This window comes from Pararge aegeria, chromosome 13 (genome assembly GCF_905163445.1).
Source record: "Pararge aegeria chromosome 13, ilParAegt1.1, whole genome shotgun sequence".
Lineage (NCBI taxonomy): Eukaryota > Metazoa > Arthropoda > Insecta > Lepidoptera > Nymphalidae > Pararge > Pararge aegeria.
In genome coordinates this window covers 2,917,633-2,941,472 of record NC_053192.1, presented here as the reverse complement: position 1 = coordinate 2,941,472, position 23,840 = coordinate 2,917,633, and the positions used below count along the sequence as shown (strand labels likewise).

At 35.9% G+C, this 23,840-nt stretch overlaps 1 protein-coding gene across 3 annotated transcripts in view; it reads left to right on the top strand.

The window, feature by feature from the left end:
* The first annotated feature begins 7,105 nt into the window (after positions 1–7,105).
* LOC120628699 (formin-like protein) overlaps positions 7,106–23,840 on the top strand; it is a 102,947-nt gene continuing 86,212 nt past the window's right edge. For all 3 annotated transcript variants that reach the window (XM_039897264.1, XM_039897266.1, XM_039897265.1), the window contains exon 1: positions 7,106–7,509. In XM_039897264.1, the coding sequence (XP_039753198.1) occupies positions 7,357–7,509 (153 nt within the window). In that variant the 5' untranslated portion in view covers positions 7,106–7,356. The remainder of the gene's footprint in view (positions 7,510–23,840) is intronic.

Below are 23,840 nucleotides of genomic sequence, written 5' to 3'. Positions count from 1 at the left end.
CACTCGAAGAATGTAGTTATTTTAAACTACCCACATAATTTTACCCTCTTTAGTTGATAACTTATTAGATGAAGTATCATAAAGATTAAGGGAAATTATTTAAAAAAAAAATATATTTTTAAATGGTGATGGCTTTATATTTGTATTCGCCAATTGATTTGTAGGTAGATTTTGTAAAAATAATAGAAATGGCGTGGGCACATTCTGACTTCCCATACGAGGACACGCGACGCCACGTCACGCACGCCATGCCACTTAAGTCAAAACAAATAATGATTATTTTTCTATGATCAGAAACACTAAAAAAACCTGATTGGTAGAGTGTTATAATATACTATATGTTTTGATTTGGCGCGCTGCGTGGCGTTGATTTGGGCCGATGGCATGTAAATGTGCCGGTGGATACAAACCGAGAAACATTTCCACGTTGGACACCAATGATCCGTTGATATCGTTGGACCGGTTTGTAGTCACAATTATTAGGTTGAATTCTGTGGACGGTTTTATGCGATATATTGAACGCATGTCTTGTATATAATAAGATATATGGTTTTAAATTTATTTGGTTTAAAATATAGGCATATTCTTTGTGTACACTAAAATAAATTCAATATATTGATAATGCAATCCCATGTCGTATTGCCATTTTTCTATAACCTACCTTATAATTTACTAATTTGTCTGTAAAATATATAAAGCGTAGGCGTAAAGTTTTTTTGAGTTGCATTTGAATCTTATTTGCATGCCTATCCATAACCTTCTGAACGGGAGGGAATGGTTATGTTTTGACCCATCTCGGTTAAAATGAACACTTTCAATCAGGTGTCCTTTTTTATGTCGTATAGACTTGGTAGTTTGTACCAGTGTAGTATGAATTGTAAAAATTATAAGTTCCTAAATTATTAATCTATTTAGTTATCTATAAATAATAGTATAATCAGAACACCATTTAATTTTATCGGAGGAGGGGTGGCTTCTTGATGTATATTATGTGGATCAGTGTATGCCAGTTGCGTAACTGTCGTAGACCTCTGGAATCTAAGACGGGGGTCGTTTCAGGCTCGCAAATTTTTTGCCTGGGGTTTTCTTTAAATACATGGGGTTTTTTTTACATCTATTTGACGGCCGATTGGCGCAGTTTGCAGCGACCCTGCTTTCTGAGTCCAGGGCCGTGGGTTCGATTCCCACAACTGGAAAATGTTTGTGTGATTAGCATGAATGTTTGTCAGTGACTGGGTGTTTATATGTATATTCTAAGTATTTATGTATATTATTCATAAAAATATTCATCAGTCATCATAGTACCCATAACACAAGCTACGCTTACTTTGGGGCTAGATGGCGTTTTGTGTATTGTAGTAGTATTTTTTTTTTTAATTATAACCAAACTTAGAATAATATATTTAGTCTAAGGGCAAATTAATGTAACATAAAATTTTTGGCGTCCTCAAAAACTCAGTTGTAAGTCCAGACATGTCGTAAAGTTACGCCACTGGTATATTTAGTGTACTATACAAAAGTTATAAGCATTTCTAAACGAGTGTTTGGTTGCGTTTTGTTTTTCTGTTGAGAATGATGTGTCTTCGAAGTGTTGCATTAGTTTATTAGAGGTCGAATTAATACTTATGACGCATGCATTTGCCGTAAGCTGAATCATATCTGGAAAAACGGTTACGCGCTACGGTTTTGTTTTCAAAATAATAATATTGCTGGTGCAGACATTTCTATACTCCCATTGGGGTATAAGTATAATATAAGTACAAGTATAATATATTATTATTTTTAAATCAAAAATCGCAGTGCGTGTATATATAGCCTAATAGTGCCTTAGATCGAAGAAGAACTAAATTAAAAAAAAATTGAAATAAAGTTTTGAAAACTAAAGGACCTGTGCAGTGAAATTGTGCAGGTGAAACCGCACCACGTATGTTGTAAAACCATACTAAACATGTTGTAGGTATAACCTTACACGGTGATTTTTTTTAGCCGTGTACGGCTGTTGTAACAGTGTTCCTTACTTAATCTGTCCAATGACTACGATTCGTTGGTAAAAAGAAAAACAAAAAAATATAAGAAAATTTAAATTAACTTGTGTAAAAGACTCATCCTTTAAAATTCTTGCTTTAAAATTTCTAAATGCAGAAATTAATATACTTTATTTTTTTTCACTGCTTCTAGTGGACTTTAATTCTTTGGAATATTACTTAGATTTATTGTCGATGACGGATAGATTAAAGGACTGTGATGTTCGTCCATAAAAAATCGCGGTGTACAAGTGCGCCTCGAAAACGTTAAATTGCCCGTCTAATTAAATAATAGGAGTTCTGATGAAAAAATGTGAAAACTTTAATAAAAGTTTCTTACACGCTACGTTTAATACGCGCAGTTTTACTGCACAGGAATACTCTAACAGCTTGCAGGCTAGGTTTATTTAGAATGTGTGAAGATACAAGATTAGATTAAATTGTACCTAATATAAGGGTTCATGTTTATCAATGCCTAAAAGTATTAAAGAAAAGTACTTGTAACATATGTAGTTGACAAATTAACGGTGTACATTACTGTACGACTCTCTCGCATAGTATTTCGTGCATTGTAACCTCTTTGTCGTTTACTAACTCTAGATTTTTTCTTTGCCATTTTTATAAATATTTGCGTTTTTGTGATGATTCGGATTTACATAAATCCTAATTTAAACTGAACGGTGTAAGCAATTTTAGTAAATTCCTTGCCCGACTCCTTGGTGAAATTCCTAAATTCTTGATTAACGTCTTAAGTACTAGTTTTCCCTAATTTAAGATGTCTATCGGACTAATTAATCTGTCCTTCTGGGAAAAGCTTGGATAACAAGAGTGAATAGTCAACGTGTCCCATCTTAGGCCCCACCTCGCAGCTACAGTTTTCACAAGTATAAAAAATTGGGCAAGTGTAAAAGTATAACCGTCTGTGTCATACTTAAAGAAATTGCAGTTTATTTTTGGATGTATGTAGCACCGCATTATCACCATTTACCTTGCTTTCCCTATTTAGTAGATGCTTTTCTTCAATCAATATATTGTAGGTACCTCGTAAAAAGTGCACTAGCAAAAGATATAAATCTCACTCACACAAAGGACGGTAGGTTAACTTTTTATGTGACACCTGCAATATCTTCGCTCTTTTTTCGCAATTAGAATATAAAATACTGTATAGTATTGCAAAAAAGCTTGTTAAGTTATAGTTTTAAGGCATAAGAGCTTGTCTAGATATGCGCGAAAAACGCGAGTATAAAATAACGCAACGTAAAAACGCTAAGTTTAGTTCCAAGTAAGTTCGTTATTATGAACCTATAGTCGATAAGGCCTAAAATTAAAATAACTTAATTTTATAAAACGCATCGTATTATTTGTATGGTTTTGTGTATATCTGCATTGCATTAACCTATTTATTCCCTTAAAATTTTTACGCGTAGTTTAACATTGGAGTAGTAACGCAGTTTTTTGTCAATAATTGTTCTGAACAGTGTTTGTCAGTCAGAGTGACAAAACACTGCATATTATTTATTGTGAAGCCACGCCACGTTTATTAGTAAGGGGGATAGCGTGTTATATAAAATATTGCTTAAGTATCTAGCACGTCTAAAATCGCCTTATCTGGACTGGCTCTTAAGGAACATTTAAAATTTTATATTTTTACTATAAGGTGCATACTTAAAGATTTTATTTATAAAAATGTGAAAAAAATAAACTATCGCGCTAACCTCTTCGAGCGAGTACGTCACGACATGCCATCAAATTGATTTGCATCGTGCAAGTAAATTTCTACACGTTGACATGACTAGTGGCTGGGGCTTATAAGTCTCGCTTCGAGACTATATACCGAGTGATGTCCAAGTTTGCAAACAAGATTATCGCTGGTAACAACTAACAGAATACTTATCAGATAACGCGTAATGGAATTTACTCGACAAAAACGCTGCGATTAATTCGCTCTTGGATATGGTGCCTAATAAGTTTGACTGAGTTTTGCGTTATGTATATTATGCTTGTGATATTTTTTTAAGTTTTCTAAATCTTTCTGTTCTAACCAAAGACTGCATCCACTTTTAGATTGAGCTATTGGAGCTATTGGTGCGTACACACCTGTTTCTTAGCGCCAACAAAGGCATTCAAGCCTGGAACGTACAACTTTGGCATACGGTAACTTAATTCACAGTCCAGTGAATGACCGATATATTTATCAGAACTGTAATAATCAGCGGTTATGTTTATACGCCAGTCATAAAGTGCAACACTACTTTTGTACTGATTGAAAGACTTAAACCAAAAGAAAGATAAACCAAAGTTTCCCGAACTCCGCCGTCCGAGCTGGGCCGGTGTGGATGCACCATTAATCTATAATTAACAACAATATAATATATTTCTTTTTTGTATCTGGACCAATCATCTTGAGCGTCGTTTTTCCTCAGAGCCCCTTTTCAAGTAAACTAACCTGGCATTGTAAATTTTTGTTAAAGTTTAATTTTGTAAGACAAGTTACGCACTGCTGTCACGTTTATTACTTGAAAACGTACGCTATAGGGACTCTGTTTTGTTAGTTTAAGATCCTACGATGTCAATGGTTAATAACGACATTTTACCACGGTCGGATAAACTGTAAATCTCGCTTGAATGAGAAACCGCTAACGTTTCCTCGCGTTCGAAAAAGTATCTACTGATCTACCCAAATTTCCCTATTGATCCTGCGATCAGGGCAAACCAAGAACTGTTAGGTACCTATTATCTTAATACCAGCCTTTTATTTTAAATTGGCGGTGTCCATCCTGGTTTATTATCACGTAACATGTGATAAAAATGACTTAGCTCGCGTTTAAGCAGCGTGGCAGTTGTAAAGTCTGCGTAAGTCAGAAGTTCTTTGTCATGCATCCTTCGAGTGCCCCAGTAGCAGTTAAAAGGCTGACAATGATTTTGAAATATTTAGCAATCTGTTTCTTTTTCGAAAATGACGTCATCAACGCGTGATGCACAGTTTCTTCAACCGTGCTATTATTGTTTCACATTGGTGTTAGTTTTAAAATGTTGTGTGATCAATGTAGTATCAAAATAAAACTAATTGTTAATAATAAGCTTTAGTTTTATGTTAAAAAAAATAAGAATGAAAGACGGTCTTCAATCTCTTATGACATTAATGCATTCATATAAAGTAGGTTGTTATAACGTTTGTAAGAAAATGGAAAACAATAAAAAAAAATGGTGCTAACAAGAATAATTACAATAAAAACATTTTGTTAAGAAGATTTGTAATAAAATATGTTATAAAACTTTGATTGGCTCCGAGCAAAATGAAGTTCTGTTGTAATACAGCTGTATTTTCTATACATATGCAAAAACCAATAAAGTATAAAAATTATATGATACACTTTTATTTTTATTTTATCTTTTTTTCAGATCTAAAAGCAAATTTACGTGAACCTAGAAGTAACACTACGTTTTACGTAAATTTGTGAAGGTGCTCATCATAGGTAGTAGGTATGTGCCAGAGATAAATTTTTGGTATGTCTAACTGGACGTACCGGATAATAGCAAACCTAGGATAATATTTTATTAATATACAAATGTATTGCTGTTCGTTAGTCTTACTAAAACTTGACTTGACGGCTTAACGGCTTGACCGATATGGCTAATGCCTAATTTAGGTCTTGAAATATTCGATGGGAAGGTTACGTCTAGGGAAGGTTTAAACGGTGAGCAAAATACTAAAAATTACAGCAATAAGTATATCATATAATTCTTCTGTACGTCCTAACTCGTCCTAACCGCTGGACCGATTTTGACGTAATTTTGTGTATATTTCAATGGGTTTTGGTTCCTTTGAAAACACTGCGAGACCGATAGGTGGCGATGCTATACCGGGTATAAAAAAGTCTGCTGGGTCCCAGGGGCGTAGCTACCGCCGTATCAGCCGTATCAATGATAAGGAGCTCCCGGGCTACAGAGGTCCCTAACGTGTGTAAACAAAAATTTGTAAAATGTTATCCATAATGCAACTTAATCTCGTGCTTCACGGAAAAAAACATAAAGAAACTGTCATTCGTGTTATAGAGTTTTCACTTCAGAAATTACAAAAGGCAAAAATAGCAATCTTTACTAAACTGATAAATAATTACCTAAGGACCTCGATTAGGCAGGAAAGGTTAGACTTGTCTCTAATGTCTATAAGTTAAGCAGATTTTGTGTCTCTCCCAAGTGCTACAGGGGCCCTCTAAGGCACGCTACGTCGCTACTGGGTCCACTAGTATTTTAATAATTATGACTACTTTTTAATCAAATACGCAATTCGCGACCAGTGACATGGGCGAGCCTAGTTAAAATGTCGAATAGTTCAAGCAGTGTATTATAATCCATTGCTCCTTGCATGGATCACCTACGTTATTAAGCAAAATGAAAAATATTTTTTTTTACTCGTTCAACACCAGTGATCTTATTACGATAGTAACATATTAATAAATAATAATAAATCAGGCAGAATGATCAGTGAAAATAATGAAAACTAAAATTTGATTCTGCAAAAAAAGAACTGCGAGATTTTAAATGTGTGTATTGTGTGTTATGGCAGCAAAATTGCGATTCAAACATCGAGTTAAACAAACGCCTAATAAAGTATTAATTAGGATAAATATCGATTTCCGTTATAGTGTGCGGAACGTTCATTTAATTTAGGTCCTGTATCTGAGATTTAAATAAAGTCATCTAAAAATATGCCTTTCTTATATTGTTTAAAGCGTTGTAAGTTACAATTTATAGGTTATAACATTTATTTATAAGAAATACGATTTCATATTGTTACTGTTAATAATTAAAAAAATAATGTTTTCTTTACTCTTGTAGGCTTATTACTGGCACTTATGAGTTATGAAGGGTTCATACGTATGTGTTTACGTAATTATTTTTGTGAGGTATGTTGATAGCTTCATTCGCCACTACCAACTAAACAAAACGAACACGAACAATATTTAATCTGTGCTTATTGTCTGTTCATCTGGCATCTGTGGGTAACTTCACTACCTAGTTCACTACCAATAAAATGCGAGTCGCAAATGCGTGAACTTCGCTCGATTGCTGCAACCCGCATAGCGCCTGTGTTTAGCGCATTTCGTTTTTGTATGGACGTTCGTCGTGTTTTGCTCGCTTTTTCGTCGTGCGGTCGTATTACATTAGTATTTTGTATTAGTTTGTTTACGAATTCGACTTGAACACTCGCTGCCGCGATGTGATTGTGACCCATAGAATGTGTTAAGTGTTGTTCACTGTGATAAAAATTACCTGATGCATTTGAAACGTGCTTGATGGTGCGCAAGTGCAATAAGTATTGTGTAAAATGGGTTTGATAACTTCGAGGGATCAGACGATGTTGGACGGACCGGTCGGGCCCACCAAGACCCACCATGTACGGCAGCCGTCTACAAGGAATCGGACCAAGCCCCCTATGCCGGATCGGGATGAGTTGGAGGATCGATTCATCAAAGTTCTGGTATGTTTATTACAACATAAGCCGGCATTCGTGTTTGTAAACACGATTCTTCGTAAATCGGAATTTTATTATGAATCTTTTATAACGGTACTTGATACATTATTTTAACAATTTAGATTCAAAAAGTGTATGGAAGATGGACGTATTACTCACCGCGCATATTGCAGTTTGTACCTCTAATGTTTTGTTTACTTTGTTCGGAACGAATGAGCGAACACGCCCATTAATGACGGCTTCTGTGTTGTTATTATTGTGTTGTGGTAAAAAAACATTGTTCCATTCTTTATCAATTAAAAAAATGACGTTATTTCCGCAAAAAATAAGAAAATGGTGATTCTACTTAGTTATTGATGCTTTGTTGTTTTTAGTAGGGATATTAAATTAAAAAATGATAACAATAATTTATTTGGTGTACAAATATGTGCAACTATTACATAAAAATCCTAGAAATAGCAGAACACATTACACATACAGTTCAAATCTTTAGAATAAAAAATTAAAAAATCGAATTAGTAATAAGTTGCTTCTAAAATTTATAGATATTATCTTCATGTAGTCGAGAAATAAACTGACTATTTTCTTTAAAAAATGCTTGTAACAGTTTCCACTTGACTCTGGAATATTTTATTCCGCAAGGCTAGGTGATTTTCATGGGAACAAAAGCATTCTGTGCAATGGAGTTTGTTCAGTGATAAACGACTAAGATACCGGGAGGTATCTTCGATCATTTGAGTCCATGTAGGACAGAGATAAAAAAAGCAGTCGTATTTAAATCGAAATACCCACCAACTCCATGTCATGAACATTGGTTATTAATCAAATTTGTAAAAATCCTAATTAATTTAATAAAATTTTTGGCAACTATCAATTTATAGTTATCTAAAGTTTAATTATTTACCCACTTTATAAAATTACCGTAACATCAGTCAGTTATTAGCCTATCAGAATTAAATCAAACTTCTGCTATCAAACTATAACACAAGATATCATGCTTCACTTGGCCAAGCTTTCTTGGTCTCTGATAATATGAAGCAGCAGCAGTAGCTTTCAAAGAGGTTGCCATCGTTCCCCACCACACTGAATAAGTAGAATAGCATACAGATCAACTTCTAAAGGCTACTTTTACCTTTGGTTGTTCTGATTTTAATTAAAGTTCCCTTAAAAACTAAGAGTTTTTTTGTTTAGGGCTGTAGCTACAGCACTTTTAAATGTCATACATTGGTTTCTTAAAAGAACTAAAAAATTATAATGATCAATTAAATAATAATTAAAATAAATTCAAATTGCATTACTTTCTTAAAATTAGATAATACATTTAAATCTAAAAGCATGTAAATAAGGATTATGATAAATGGTAAATGAAACATTGTGCAAAAATTTTATGTACTTACTACTTCCTGCATTTTGCAAAAACTAAAATACAAAAGTTGAGTTTTTAAGATGTATGAAGATATGTTTGTTTATAGGAGTCTATATAAAAAGAAGTATTCAGTTTAATACTAATATTATGTCATATTAATTTGTTGTGAAATAAAGTTGTATATATTTAGAACAGTAGGTTCACTGTAGTGCATCAGATATGCAACATTCTTAGTATCCGTTCTCTATTTGCAAACATATCCTGCACTATCTTATCACCCCACTTCCATATATCACTGTAGTCACAATGGAGTAGGAAGTGCGGAGGCATTTACTTTAATACCATCCACACTCGATTGTTTGTGTCTTATACTAAAAGTAAAAACCTTTTTTGGTTTAAAGAAAGTCGAAGTAAATAAAATAAAACAAGATTTTCTTTTTGTCTATATTATAAAGTTATAGTTATTAATATTTTCAAAGCATACTTCACACTAACAAGAATCAAACTGATCATTTGCATGAAGCATGTAAATAATGAAAATTTTGCTTTTGCTTGAATAAGTCTTCGCTCTGATATGAGTTTGACAAAACATTTGGGTAGGAGACAAGTTGGAGCAGACGTAGAGCCCCAAATTGTACAGGTGTGGTAAACCAATGCACCAACTGTCTCTTTTCTCCAACATCACTACTGCAATCTAAGCAGCCTGCTAGATTTCTGGAGTGAGTTTGGATAACTAGAACAGTATATCTGCTGACATGTTTTAAGTATGGCAACCAGCTAAGTACAAAGAACAGCTAGTATATATGTTCTAACAATATGCCCCCTATTTCAATACATATCCTGCCATCTTATCATCTCACTTCCATATTATATCATTGTGCCTAAAGGGGAAGTGAAGAAGTACTTAGATAACAGCCAAATGTTACATTTCCTGTTTGAATTATTATCTTTATTGTTCATTCTGTGAATGGATTTTTTGGGAAAAGATGTGATAGTGATTGTAAAAATACATTACACTCACTATTGATTGACATGGTGTGAAGAATTCTTTATATTTTGTTTCAATAAATAATTCTATTTACGTAAAATGAGCATATTATATGTATATTATTATCTTGTACATCAATATCATTCATATATTAACTCACACAAATTTCATAATTCTAAATTTAATTTATTGAGTTTCAATAAATTAAATTCAAACAATTCCTAATTTGGAGTTAAAATTTAGTTCTAGTAGGTACCAAATTTTTTTTTTTAATGCGTAAATGCGTTAAAATATCACACAGCCTTCACCCTTATTGTGTGACTTCATCATCATCATATTGGTCAATCCATTACCAGACCAATACAGGGCATGTGTCTCCTATCAGAATGACAAGGTTGCTTGGAAGCATCTGGCTCCGCTTTCATCTCTCACAAGATAGAAAAATGAATGTTAAAATGAAAAATGTAAAATGGGAACAGTTGATGACTCAGTGGAAAAAGAGAAACTGTCTAGTTTCTAGCTGGCTTCTTCTTGGTAGAATCTGGCTTCCCAACCGGTGGTAGAGTCACTACACACAGACAGACTTGACGTTTCAAAAGTGCTTACTTGAAATAAATTAATTTAGAATTTTGAATTTTGAATTAGGAGGGTTTAGGCAAAGTACAGATTGATAGACTTCATATATCTTTGAGAACTCTTATACCTGCAAGTTTACTCACGATGTTTTTCTATAACGTTCAAACAATTGATATTTCAAATTTCTTAAATTAAAAGCGCACATAACTCCGATACGTTAGAGGTGCCGGGGATCGACCTCGGTCACCCCGAAAGGATGGCGAAAGCTCTAACCACTAGGCTATCACCGCTTCGCGTTTTTCGTGTTAATTCTTATGTTAAGACTTAATCAAGCACCATCAGGAAGAAATCTTAAAAACCATCCATCTATATGTATACAAGCTAAATAGAGTTTCTAACAAACTTAGTCACTTGCCAACATTTAGCTTACCATAAACAGGAAAAAAGTCATCTCGCCCAAGGCCTTCCGACACTAATAAGTAAATTACTGCAAGTTGGACAACTATGCGTCACATTCTGATCTGTTAGAATAGGGTCAATAAGGGACCTTGGCTTTAATCAGCCAAGATTGTTGGTATTTTAGTTACATATTACTATTTTTTGCTAACAAAAGGTATGACCTCGGGATATGGGTAAAAAAACTAAAATATTAATAGTGTAGGCGGGCTTTAAAATTAGCCTTATAAACTAAGCCTACAAAACATTTGATAAATTCCTTAATGACTCGCTCTCATCTCCCGCAAGATAGAAAAATAATTGTAAACGTTGATGTTGGAAAAGAGCAACTACTGAGTTTCTTGCCGGCTCTTATCGGTAGAATCTGCTTTCCGAACCGGTGGTAGAGTCACTACAAACATACATACTAGACGTTTGAAAAGTGCTTATAAAGTAGGCCTACTTGAAATAAATGATTTTTTTAATGTGAATTTTGAATTTGAATTTAAGCTGATTGATAGAAATAAACGAGGTTCACTAGTATAATGCCAATAACTAATATGAAATTCACTTGTGAATTATACTACTACTACTTTTTTTTGTTATAATTTACGGACGTAGCAGACGGCCCCTCTGAGGGCCTCTGATGGTAAATTACCTATAACACATCAAGAACACATCGAAAGCAACATGTCCTGGAACATGCAGGCTTGTGCCCGTCTACCTGAGGCATAGGTGGTAAGCCTCATGCGCCTGTAATTACCCCGGCAACCACATACTTCAGACCGGAACACAGCATTGCAAAAATTTCAGGGATCTCCTGTATCTAAAAGCAGTGGCGTGCATTGGAGTTCTTACAGCAGGAAAATTGCATAAAATGGCAAAAATCCTCAAAAAAAATTTTTCTTTAGGATAGGCAGTGCTTTTTTGAGTGTATGAAGTGCCACTGTCTAAAAGATAAGTTTATAATCCGTAAGACAAGGATATTCAAATTCAAATGTCGTTACTGTGAAAGATTTACATAGTAGAAGAACGACATCAGAGATCGCAACTTATCTTGCAATCTTAAATATTGTAACGCGAATAAAAAATCTAATACAGGCTGCTTAGCGATCTGCTGTTTGATAATTCACTACATCATCATTCGACATCTATAATGTTTTATAAAAACATTATAGATGTCGATTTTCATTAGTGTTTTTACCTGCACTTGGATTTTCGGAACCGATAGGATTTGAACCTGCGACTCTCCGGACTAACCTAACCCGGTCCACCTACCGCCGATGTTGTTATTAGTATATTCCTTTTACATTAGTCTTATAGCGAATGTAGCGCCATCTAGTAGGAAACATTGCAGTTTTGATCAACTTTTTCAAAGGTCCATATTACAATGAGACACGTTTGAAACAAGAGGAATGTGCCATACATTGCTTTTTTAAAATTTTATAATTTTTATAAGTGTTTTCACCTACACTTGGAGGAATTTTTAATTTTATAAATTTAATTTAATGAAGAGGGTAGTCGCACTGTTCATTAACGATAGAGATAACTTAGAAAAGTGGGAGGTGTGTGCTGGGATACGAGCTTGGCCCCCCGAAAGTGAAGCCGAAGTCCTAACCACTGTAAACGCCATTTAGTTGTTGTAAATTATTTATCTATCGCATCGTCATTCTTATTAGCCAATAAACATTGTCATGTCATGTTAAGGGGAAAAATGTTAATCACACTAGAAATTTACCTTAAACTTATTACTTCTATAGTAATACAATAAATGCGATAGTTTGGATGGATGTTTGTTACTCATTGACGCCAGATTGTCTTCGATCAGGATGAAATTTAGTCATACATACATACATTTAAGTCTCGAATGTAAGCACATAGGCTAATTTTTATCCTGGATAGATTTCTTTTTATTTTTCACAGAGCAAAAGGTCGAAGTGTTTTTGCTTGCAGTAAAGTTCAGGGGTGAGAAAATATGGTCGTAAAAAATGGCACTGTAGGTGTTAATTTATTTGCTTTTTTCTACTATAATATGCATGGTTACTACATATAAACCTTTCTCTTGAATCACTCTATCAATTGCTGAAAACTCATAAAAAAAATTGCACGTCCAAATTTCCACGCGTATGAAGTCGTGGGCAGCAAATTGTACTTTCCGAGAGAAAAGATTTTATGTTGGTATAACTCGCCATTTTTGTATATATTTTAAATGTTATAATACGATTATAGATTAATATGGCATGGATACGACCTATCCTGACTTGGGTGAAACCGTTTGGAACGGCTAGTAATTACATGAATTCCCTGGGTCAAGGAGGCGTTATCGTTAGCGGTAAATGACATCAATACCAGTAACCGCAGTGTTACGAGTATGTTCCTTCTAAATATACTGTACCCACTTTATGCGTCACTTTGATCCATCCACATTTCTAAACAATATTGACTCTTTATTTACATTTAACATATGAAATTTGGTGGAGATACAACAAATTTTATTTGACGCCATTTTAACGCCATCTTTTGAATGTAATCATAACCATCATCATATCAACCGATAGATGTCCAATGCAGGACATAGGTCTTTTGTAGGGAGTTCAAAATTCCACGGTTTTGTTTTTATTTATTTATTTATTTATTTATTATTTATGTACCATAAATTGTGATTGTGAACATAAGATACATGAAGTGTACAAAGGAAAGCTTATCTCTATAAGAGATCTCTTCCAGCTACCCCAGGATGTGAGTAAGATGATTTAATTATGGTATAGGTCAAATAAAGGTACAATATATTTCATAACTACTAAGTATATTTCATATATCTAAATAATAACAAAATTCTACATACTAATACAATAACATTCGAATATACTATATATACAAAATACATAATATAATAAATATTTATATAACATAAATATAAATATATATCTATAATAAGTAAACAGTGATAAATATACTATGACAACGATAGATAATGCTCCTTTACATTGTGTTTAAAAGAGTGCACCGATCGGCAGTGTCTAATATGTTCTGGTAGTAAGTTCCAAAGGTGTGTAGCGTGGACGGAGAAAGATTTCCACTTGTGTCAAGCGGGAAACTGCGACGCGCTTGATGTCGTCTGTCCACCCCGTTGGGGGTCCACCAACGCTGCACTTACGAATGTGGGACTGCCATTCCACCACCTTGGGACCCCAATGTCCATCCGTTCTCCGAGCTATGTGCTCCGCCCATTGCCACTTCAGCTTCGCGACTGGTTGAAAGTAATTCATAATATAAATTACCATTAAAAATACCAATTTAATATTTTCCTTCCACACCCTTTGAGTTATTCCTAGTTTTCTTTTATCGTAAACCACTCTAAGTGCCTATTGTATTGATTGGTGTTTATTGTATTTTCTGTATTTTTATGAGGTTGAATATAAAAGTGTATTCATACTTTTATCAAGGGCAGCGCACTCTGGTGATGGCAGGGCAGAGCATTCTGTTTTTACCCATTTGATGCAATCTTCCCGCTGTATGCATACTCTGGTAAATAACACAGTGCACGCCACTGTGCGTTGGCCCTGTTTTTGCCGCGGCATGTTTCAGTACGGCATGCTACTGTATTAATAGGCCGTTGACATTACATACTGACATATAATTCCGAAAAGTTAGAGCTGCGTGCCGGGGATCGATCTCGGTCGACGCGAATGTGAGGCCGAAGGCCTACCTAACAAGCTATGTATCACAAGCGGGGCATGTCTTGGCCAAATGCCCTGCCCTATCGTTCGGGGTGTTCTCTGGCCCTTATTGATCGAAGTAATGGGACACTTGCCTAAAACATCTACGTATATTATAATATATATTTTTTATTTTTTTGTTTATCATAGGTAGGTTACATGTACAAGTAAAGTAAATATAATTATTATACAACCAAATGCGTACTCGTATTGGTGAGTATGTAATAAATGTAAATGTATGTAATATTATGCTCGTAAGGTGCTGGCCATGGGACAAATCGCGTCGCGTGAAATTGCGTGCGATGTGAATAAATGTTTGTATGTATGTAGCCACGTAGCCAGTCGCTGCTGTCCCGCGGCATCCTTGTTAAATTTCCATACATTCGGTCAATAGACGCTTCGCTCGTCCCGTTGCGAGTAGGCTCAGTACAAGATATGCTTGCTCGCATTTGAGTATTCGTCTTCGATTAAACTCTGTATCGTCAAAGTAAAATGGACCAAATGCCACTCAAGTTGCAGTCTCAAATTCTGAACCCAACAAACATTCTGTCAAAAGCTAGAGCTAAAGAATTTTAGGCCATTTGAGCTTTACCGGAATGTGAATAAGATCCATTTTACTCTCATGTCTATTTCCTTACTCGAAAATGAATCGTCGATTGCAAGAGAGCAAATCTTGTACTATAGATACATTTGTGTCTTTTAAGTACCTTAATCATATAAGAAAACTGTTGGCATTGTACACTGTTCTTCCAAAATTGTTAATGTTGAAAAAGAGCAACTACTGAGTTTCTCACCGGCTTCATCTCGATAGTCTGCCTTCCGAACCGGTGGTAGAGTCACTACAAACAGAATGACTTGTCAAAAGTGCTTATATAGTAAGCCTAGTTTAAATTAATTAATTTTGATCTTTTTGACACAGTTAATGCAGCTTTATGTGGCTCAAACTCCGCTGAGTAACTCGGCATTAAAACCGAGTTAGAATAATTAAAAAACTGCCAAGTAGCGAGTTAAAAATGAGTATTCTGTCCATCTCTAATTTAAACTGATTTTTCACACATACTTTTTGACGACGGCATATATCTTCTTTACATAGTATAAAACAAAGTAGCTCCCACTGTTTGTTCGCTTAGATCCTTTAAACTTCGCAACGGATTTTAATGCAGTTTTCAGCAATGGATAGAGTGATTCAAGAGGAAGGTTTATTTTGTAGTAACATGCATATTATAGTAGAGAAACATATTATAGTGTATCTACATTGCTCCCGGGCGGGTCGATATTCCAGTATAATATTGATCGAATTCGCTTTAAAAATCTGCGTATTTACTTCCGAGTGTTGGTAGTGAGTCAGCTTTGTGTGAATTGATAATCATTGACCTTGCTGCGGTCCTGTTATTATCGCTGTGCTGTAATTGATTGGACACGCTCCGTACTGCCTTTCTAATGAGACTAGTATAAAAACCTTTTGAACGCTTCGGACATGTTTTTGAGTTCGCGAAACAAGATTCGTGTCCAGGAACATTTATTTTACTACTTTAAGTTGTATAGCTTTAAAATTATTAGAGCTTAAAAAAACATAAATCTCCTACAGCTCAGAGTCACTGGTAGATATCCCTTTTACAGATAAGTTCAAGGTAAGGGTTGCCTCTTTTCTCGTTTATTATGTGCCAGTTATTTTGGTACCTTCTGAGTTAAAAAAATAAATACCTAAACTGACTGTGAGTGACATCTAAAAATGGTTAGGACTGGTAGGTAAATGGCGGTTAGAGTGGTAGATGCACTCGAAAGATTTCTCGATCACGGCCTTACTATCTTGTGGGATAATTTTGTATTATATATCTATTTACTGGCTGACCCGCGCAACTTCGTCTGCATCAAATTGGTTAATATCGGTTTCAATATTAATAAAAAACCAGAACCTAGTTGCAGCACCACCCACGGCTCTACTTTTATTTCCAAACTATATAATACTTGGCCTGGCGGCCCTCGGCACTTTTCTTGCTTTTAGCATTAGAGGAATTTGCAGGTACATAATCAATTTTAATTATAAAACTAATTATTTGGAAAAGGATTCATATCATGATAGGAACCACCACCACGCATGAAACTCACAGACACACACTCCTCAACTGAGGTGAGGGCCTCGGATGCTTATCCAAAAAACCACGTCAATCTAAAACTCCGTTGCGCGGATTTTGAAAGGCAAATGCGGAAGAAATAGCGATGCTATCATATCATACCAAATAAACCTTTCAAATTATTATACTATCTGTTTACGAGTGTCGAATCATGAACATCAAAGTTAAATGGACCTAACGTTACAAGTTTTACTGTCGGAACTCTAAACCAGTCGCACTGATTTTTATTCTACAAACGTTTCTCCAAGAGCCCTGAGTCTGTGGATGTGGGGACAAATTTTAGCTTTAGAACAAGACTAAGATTAACTTATTCACATTTTAAGTTGTCGAGCGAGCTTACAAATCTATACTTATAATACACTTTTATTAAGTTACTGTATTGCCTATGCCTACGATAGCTAATCAATCGTGTGATCTCCCATGCGTGCTGGTTACCGATGAGCGGTTGCCAGGCCCGTCACAGTTGGCTGTCGTCCATCATTGTCTTCGACTTTCTGATCGCTTTTGTTACGCTAACATTATTTTGTGGGTAACTATTGTACTTCTAACAAATAGGAAACTTTACAACTCGTCCTTCTAACCAGTGTTCGAATATTGTTTAACATATTACTATGTAGGTCTTTCAAAGGGATTTCGATTGCGACACGATGTCGTTTTTCTCTAATTATCTCCAACTCTAACGTCACTCTTACGAGCAATGCAAGGCTTCGTTTACTTAATTTTTCTTACCGAATCCTAATATATTTCCTTTTTGAGGAAAAAATTTAGCTAGCAAAAAAGGTTACCAAAGATATTGTTTGGTAATATTGTTGTTATTGTGCGGTGTATTTTTCTGAGATAAAAAGTAGCCTTTGTTGGGTCCATAAACTAGGTGCCCTTATGCAAAATTGCCATCAATCCTCGTTACCTCGTTGCTGCGTGATTTTCTTAATCAACCATGTTGGTTGATTTGTAAGATATAAATATATATTATTTCTCACAAATCAACATTACACTATAACATTTAAATTATGCTGCCTGCATTTTGCTCGAATAACAAACAAAGATACTCACTCGTATGTATCGTGAGCCAGAAAAGTTCTAGTTAATTTTATTTAGAAAAGCTTCATTTTGCCATTATCCCATGAATTGTGGGTTCGGTACAACATGTCTTTTTCAAACTTTAACGTCTTAGGTCAATCCTCTTTGGGAATATTAAAAAGGATGATGGACGATTACATCTATAATTCTTAATTATGGAAGTCTTGTATGCATCAGGCCTTCCTGAGATACTTGTGCAAGCGCTGCTATTGATATTACCCTTTTATGTATCCAACCAAGTTTATTTTAGGTTGCTAAGTTTTGAAATTCCTTGAGATCAGACGGACATGCGCCCAACTAAAACTATGTGCAATACTTACTAGGAGAAATCGTTGCTCCAGATCTTCATGACCAACTCGTGGCGTATACGTGTCCAAAAAACAAATAACCTTCCACGAAAAAATTAATTGTTTGTGGTCCCTTTTTGTAGCACAAAAGAGCAAAATGATTTTTACGTCACTATATTACTCGTAAATATTTCGTAATGGTCAGTTATTAGGACAGACATTGCCGAAATTAAAGTCTAAATTTTCTTACCTGTCTTATAATTTAAACAATATTTTCGTTACTTTTTAGTTTTATTTTAAAATGTGAAGAAAATAATAAAACTATGATATCTCGAAGCGTGCAGCAAAAAGCGCAGTAATGACATAAACGCGTGCCGTATTCACAGTCACGTAATTGCAGAAATAATATCATGGTGGATTTAAAAAAACAACTGACGACTTAAGAGTTCGCGATTCGCTTTACACCGCGGCTAATCGCTTATTGTGTCTCTCTGACCGCAGACATTGCCGTGATTGTTTGACATTGATCGGTCCCAACTTTACATACCTTGTGTGGGTGGTTTATAATAATAATAATCATGTATTTCGTGCAATATGCATACCATTAAATACAAGACAAGACGATATAATACTTCCTGTAAAGATGTAAATAAAATAAAAATTAATAGACATTAAGTAAAACTTAATTACATTTTAAACAAGTTCTTCATAAAACAAGCACTATGCACGGCAAGCCACTCAAGGCACTCGGAGCATGCATTGAGGATTAGGTTTTCAGAATCGTGGATAAGTATCCAAAACGCAGCACCAGGCAGGAAAGGGGGAAGTTTGGGAATTAAAAATACTATCTGGGATTCTGCCCCGGTACCAACCACCCTGCCGACAAAAACGTACCGCTAGCTGTTTAGCGTTCCGGTACGATTAAAAACCGATTAGTGGTATGGGTTTGATATTACTGCCATACTCTTAACAGGTTAGCCCGTTGTTACCATTTTAGACTGCATCACCACTTGCAGATGAGATTGCAGGCAAGGGCTTGTAGTGGAATAAAAAAGAACTCTTGGTTTGTCGCCGAATCTCTACGGCGGGTCACATGTCCTGTCTATGACTACTGGATAGTTTAGATATCGTGGGAATGTAGAGCAAAAAGTGCAGAAAACATACAACGCGTGCCTTACGTTCTTACGTAGTTGCAAAGATAATATCGAGGTAGATTTAAGTGACAGCTGACAGTTACCGATTCGTTATACACCACGTCTAATCGTGCGATCTTTGGATACAGAACAACCGAGGGTTACTACTATCGCTTGAAGCTGTATTGTTTTAATATTGTTGACGCTCGTGTTTCAGATTTTTATTGACAAATATTATAAATGTGAAAATGAGTCTTGATTGTTCACTCATTTTGAATAAATTATCGAATATAAATAGCTTCCATACAAACTGCACTGATTGAGACGAATAAAATCTCCAGTAAGAGTTATAAAAACTTGAGGGTAGGCATTGTAGCAGCCTAGATACTTTCATTTTCTTAGTTTATCTAAGTTAGCTTTTAAAGTGGTTTTTTTTTGGAAGTATCTACGCTTACAATTTACCCCACTACACTTTGTTGCTCAGTATTGTTTGTTTATGAGTTCAATGCAGCATGAAGACGTTATAAAACATCACTTTGTCGCATTTACAAACGCGGAGGTTTTCTTGTAGCATTGGAAAACGTCGGTGAACGCGTTATGTAGATGCGCGGCAGGTGTCAGGAATGCAGCGCGGCCGGTGCCGACACTGGGGTGACCAAATACGAAGTTGTGGTACTTGGACCAAGTGAAAAAATAATACGTAACCACTACTCGCTTTGCATACATGGGGAGGGGTATTTCTGCAGTGTTTTTTTTTTTCTCTATAGGTTAGCCTTTGACTGCAATCAATGTGACGATGTAGTCTATGATGGTAACGGGATAACCTGTTAGTATTTAGGGCCGCTATGTTAAACCTATACGCTTTTTATAAATTCCCACATTTCCCTTGCCGGGGATCGTTCTGCGGCCAGGGAGGTCGTTAAAACCTACATACATATACACGTGATGACATAGATCTATATGCCTTGACAGATGTATCTGATTAATCAATTGATGCACGGGCGAAGAGACGTTTTCTCCACTGGGAAAGAACAAAATGTTTATCTTCTCCCACAGTTTTATCCGCTCTCCAAGCGTGGGCGCACGGTTAGAAATAATATCCAAGTAATACAAGTGTCATACTAAATGGGGGTAAACTTCTCCTTTTCGATATTGCCATGCTTTGTTTATCCATTGTCAGTGGGAATAATAGGGGGATAAAAATGTTGTCTGCGTATTCTATTCGTGCAGGAGTCTTTTTCATCTTTGCAACGTCTGAGTCCCTCAACAAGACTGAAGTGTTTCGCCAATGCGGTCATATTTGTATCAAACCTAGTTTTTACAAATCCCGTGGGAAGCGCTTGATTTCCTGGGTTGCCTATATTGTTCTCCGTCCTTTCTAACTAACTCTATGCCAAAACTCAAATTGATTGGTTGCTAAGTAAGGGCATGATGGAACGACACACAAACAAACAAGCACACTTTCGCAATCATAATATTAGTTAGCCATCTACACAATGTTGAACATGTACATACGCTGTGGGCCAAATGCATGTTTTGATTATTTTTTGAAGTTAAAGTTTGATTATAACGCATTATCTAGTTCTCATTATCGGAGCACCAAGTTTCACTGAACATTAAAATTTGAGTTTTTTGTACAATTGAATCAATAAAATCATGACTTTCACAATTAAAAGTGTACACTGTCGAACCTTTTATTGAAAAACTAAAATGTCGACTATAGCTTACTTCAGGGTTTCGGTTTTTTGTGACGTAAGATTTCCCCTCTCCCTCGGTTAACTATGTAACCATGTGCGCGCGCATTTCGTTTCACTTCAAATTTTTTTCCCTAACGCCGCTAAAGAAGTATTACTGCAAAAAATTAATAAGAACTACTGGATCATTGCTGATAGCAGTAGCCAGTGGCAGTCAATTTAATAAGCTTTGCTGAAATATTAATACAATACAGTAATATAGATAGAAGGTACAATTCGGTGGCCCGGTTCTCCTCCTGGCCAAAATTGGTATCATATTCAAGAAATCAGTGTCACACTAGCCATGTTCTACCAGTGGTTGATGAATAGAACCTGCAGATACGCGGTGGAATATTACAGGAAATTACATGCTGCATTCAATATTAATCTTCATGGTTTTTGTGTGTGGTGCAAACTAATATCTTATCTTAATATTCCATACCATGACTAGGGTTGCCATCATTGGCATAAGCGTTAGCTCGTTGGTCTAGCGGTGAGCATTAATACCTAATAATAATAATTTTAAATCACAATGTGCTTAAAGATGGTTATACCAAATTTAAACTCAGTTTGACTAGGACGCGTTTGGAACCCTTGTAGCTTTAGTTTTATGTTAACGAATATGGTTAGCGCTATCATTTCATTACCGTGTACTTCTCATGTAATGTACGCATCAAAAGTGCCCCCTATGGGCCTACTTGAATAAAGATATTTCAGACTTTGACATCTTCGACTGCAGATCACGCAGTCCTGGATTCCCGAGGGATTTGGATTTTTTTTTTTGGTTGACGGCCCATTGGCGCAGTTTGCAGCGACCCTGCTTTCTGAGTCAAAGGCCGTGGGTTTAATTGGAACGTGTTTGTGTGATGAACATGAAAGTTTTTCAGTGTCTGGGTGTTTATGTGTATATTATAAGTATTTTATGTATATTATTTATAAAAATATTCATCAGTTATCTTAGTACCCATAACACAAGCTACGCTTACTTTGAGGCTAGATTGCGATGTGTGTATTGTCGTAGTATATTTATTTTTTTATTTATTTCCCGAGATATTCTTAATCGGTCGGATCGGATCGGAAGTCGGTCTTCCATCTGACCTCTTTGCGGTCGTGTCGTAGCTGCCGTTCCATCGGACTACGAGAGTTAGGGGAAAGAGAGTGCACCTGTGTTTGCGCACGTACTTGTGAACTATAATATCTTCGCGTTGTTGAAAAATCTCTCTGAAGATCGAACACCGTGGCCGAAATCGTTCAGAGAAACTGTGTTTTTGTATATCATGCATTCTTACGTAAGGACAGAAAGCTCATGCAATGAAGCCTCAATCAACTGCTTGATTGTACTGAATCAGGCAGTCTATCTTAATACTCTTTAAGCAAAGGGAACTATTGGCAACTGGCATTCGTAAATGTTATAAAAAGGTCGATTGAACTATAATATTCTGTTAAAATCATTCCCAGCAATTTTATAAAAAATATACTAGGTTTTTTTCCGTTAAACAAATGACTCATTGTAAATATATAACAACAGTCCGTTTTCACGTGTGTATACAGTTTACAATCACAACATTATCGCAGCCTTGACCGTGCGCATGCGCCGTGTCGGTCTAGGCCGCCAGACCGGACTGAAGACGTTACGTTTTCTTTGATCTCTCTAGCTCATTTTTTACACGGTAGAATCACAATCAGAATCCGTCCGCCGTAATCCATAAATACTGCTCAAAAACGGCCCAGGACCGTGGATTTTGGAATTCCCTACAATAGAGGTATGTCCAACAGTGGAAGTCAATCACCTGAACTGATGATGATGAATCGGCGGACCAAGGAGATGGTTCGTGCTAAACCCGCGCCTATGAACAGGGCAAAATTTCTCAAGGCATGCAATGAACACGTCCTACAAAATGCACCCCCCTGTATCCAACAACCTAAGGCGTAGGTGTCAAGCCACATGTGCCTGTAATCAGTGGCGTGCACTGGGTTTCTAACCAGGGTATGCATACAGCAGGAAAATTTGCATAAAATAGAAAAAACCATCCTCCTATACGGGCTTTATTTAGATTTTAGGGTATGCAATGCTTTTGTGCATGTATGAAGTGCACGCCACTGCCACACTGTAATAGCACCGGCCACAACGCTCTTCAAGCTAAACCAAGGCAATGTAGCTTGGCGGCAGAAATAGCGAAATTACTTCCCCGAAATAGCTCTGTCACAAAAAGCTCCACAAGTACTGAAAACAGTGGCTTTCTTATCAGCAAACTAACAAAAATAAAGTTAAGAAATCGTGTCTGAGAAGTTTATTTTCGCGGAGACTGACAGCATATAAAGTAAATTATTATCGATCGAAGGATTCAAGTCGGCTTAACGTCTTGCCACTGAACTTTTTGTATCGCTTTTTATAACACTACCAACTAAGATGTCATGTGACTCTTTAAACGTTGTGTCATTGACGCCGATTGACTGACGACTTATACCACAAAAATTACCATAACTAATTTTGTTCGGCAGCGAGAACCCTCGGTATAAAACATCTGCACTTTCGAAAGAATTTGAACTTTAAAATAAGCTCGATAACAAATTCAATAAATGTTATTTTGCGAAAGTTCATTATTCATTAAAACCGACTAAACAAAATAGTAATTGAAACCCTGGCGCAGTTGTGAGTGCTGTCTTTTAAGTTCGAGGTCCCAGGTTCGATGTCCGGAAGGGGCAATTTGGGAATTAATTTCTTTGGTCTGGTCTGGTGTGAGGCTTCAGCCGTGGCTATTTATCATCCTATCGAAAAAGACGTGCCGCTAAGCGATTTAGCGTTCCGGTACAATGTCGTGTAGGAACCGATCAGGGATATAGGTTTAATATAACTGTTTTACTCCCTAACAGGTTGTCCCTAT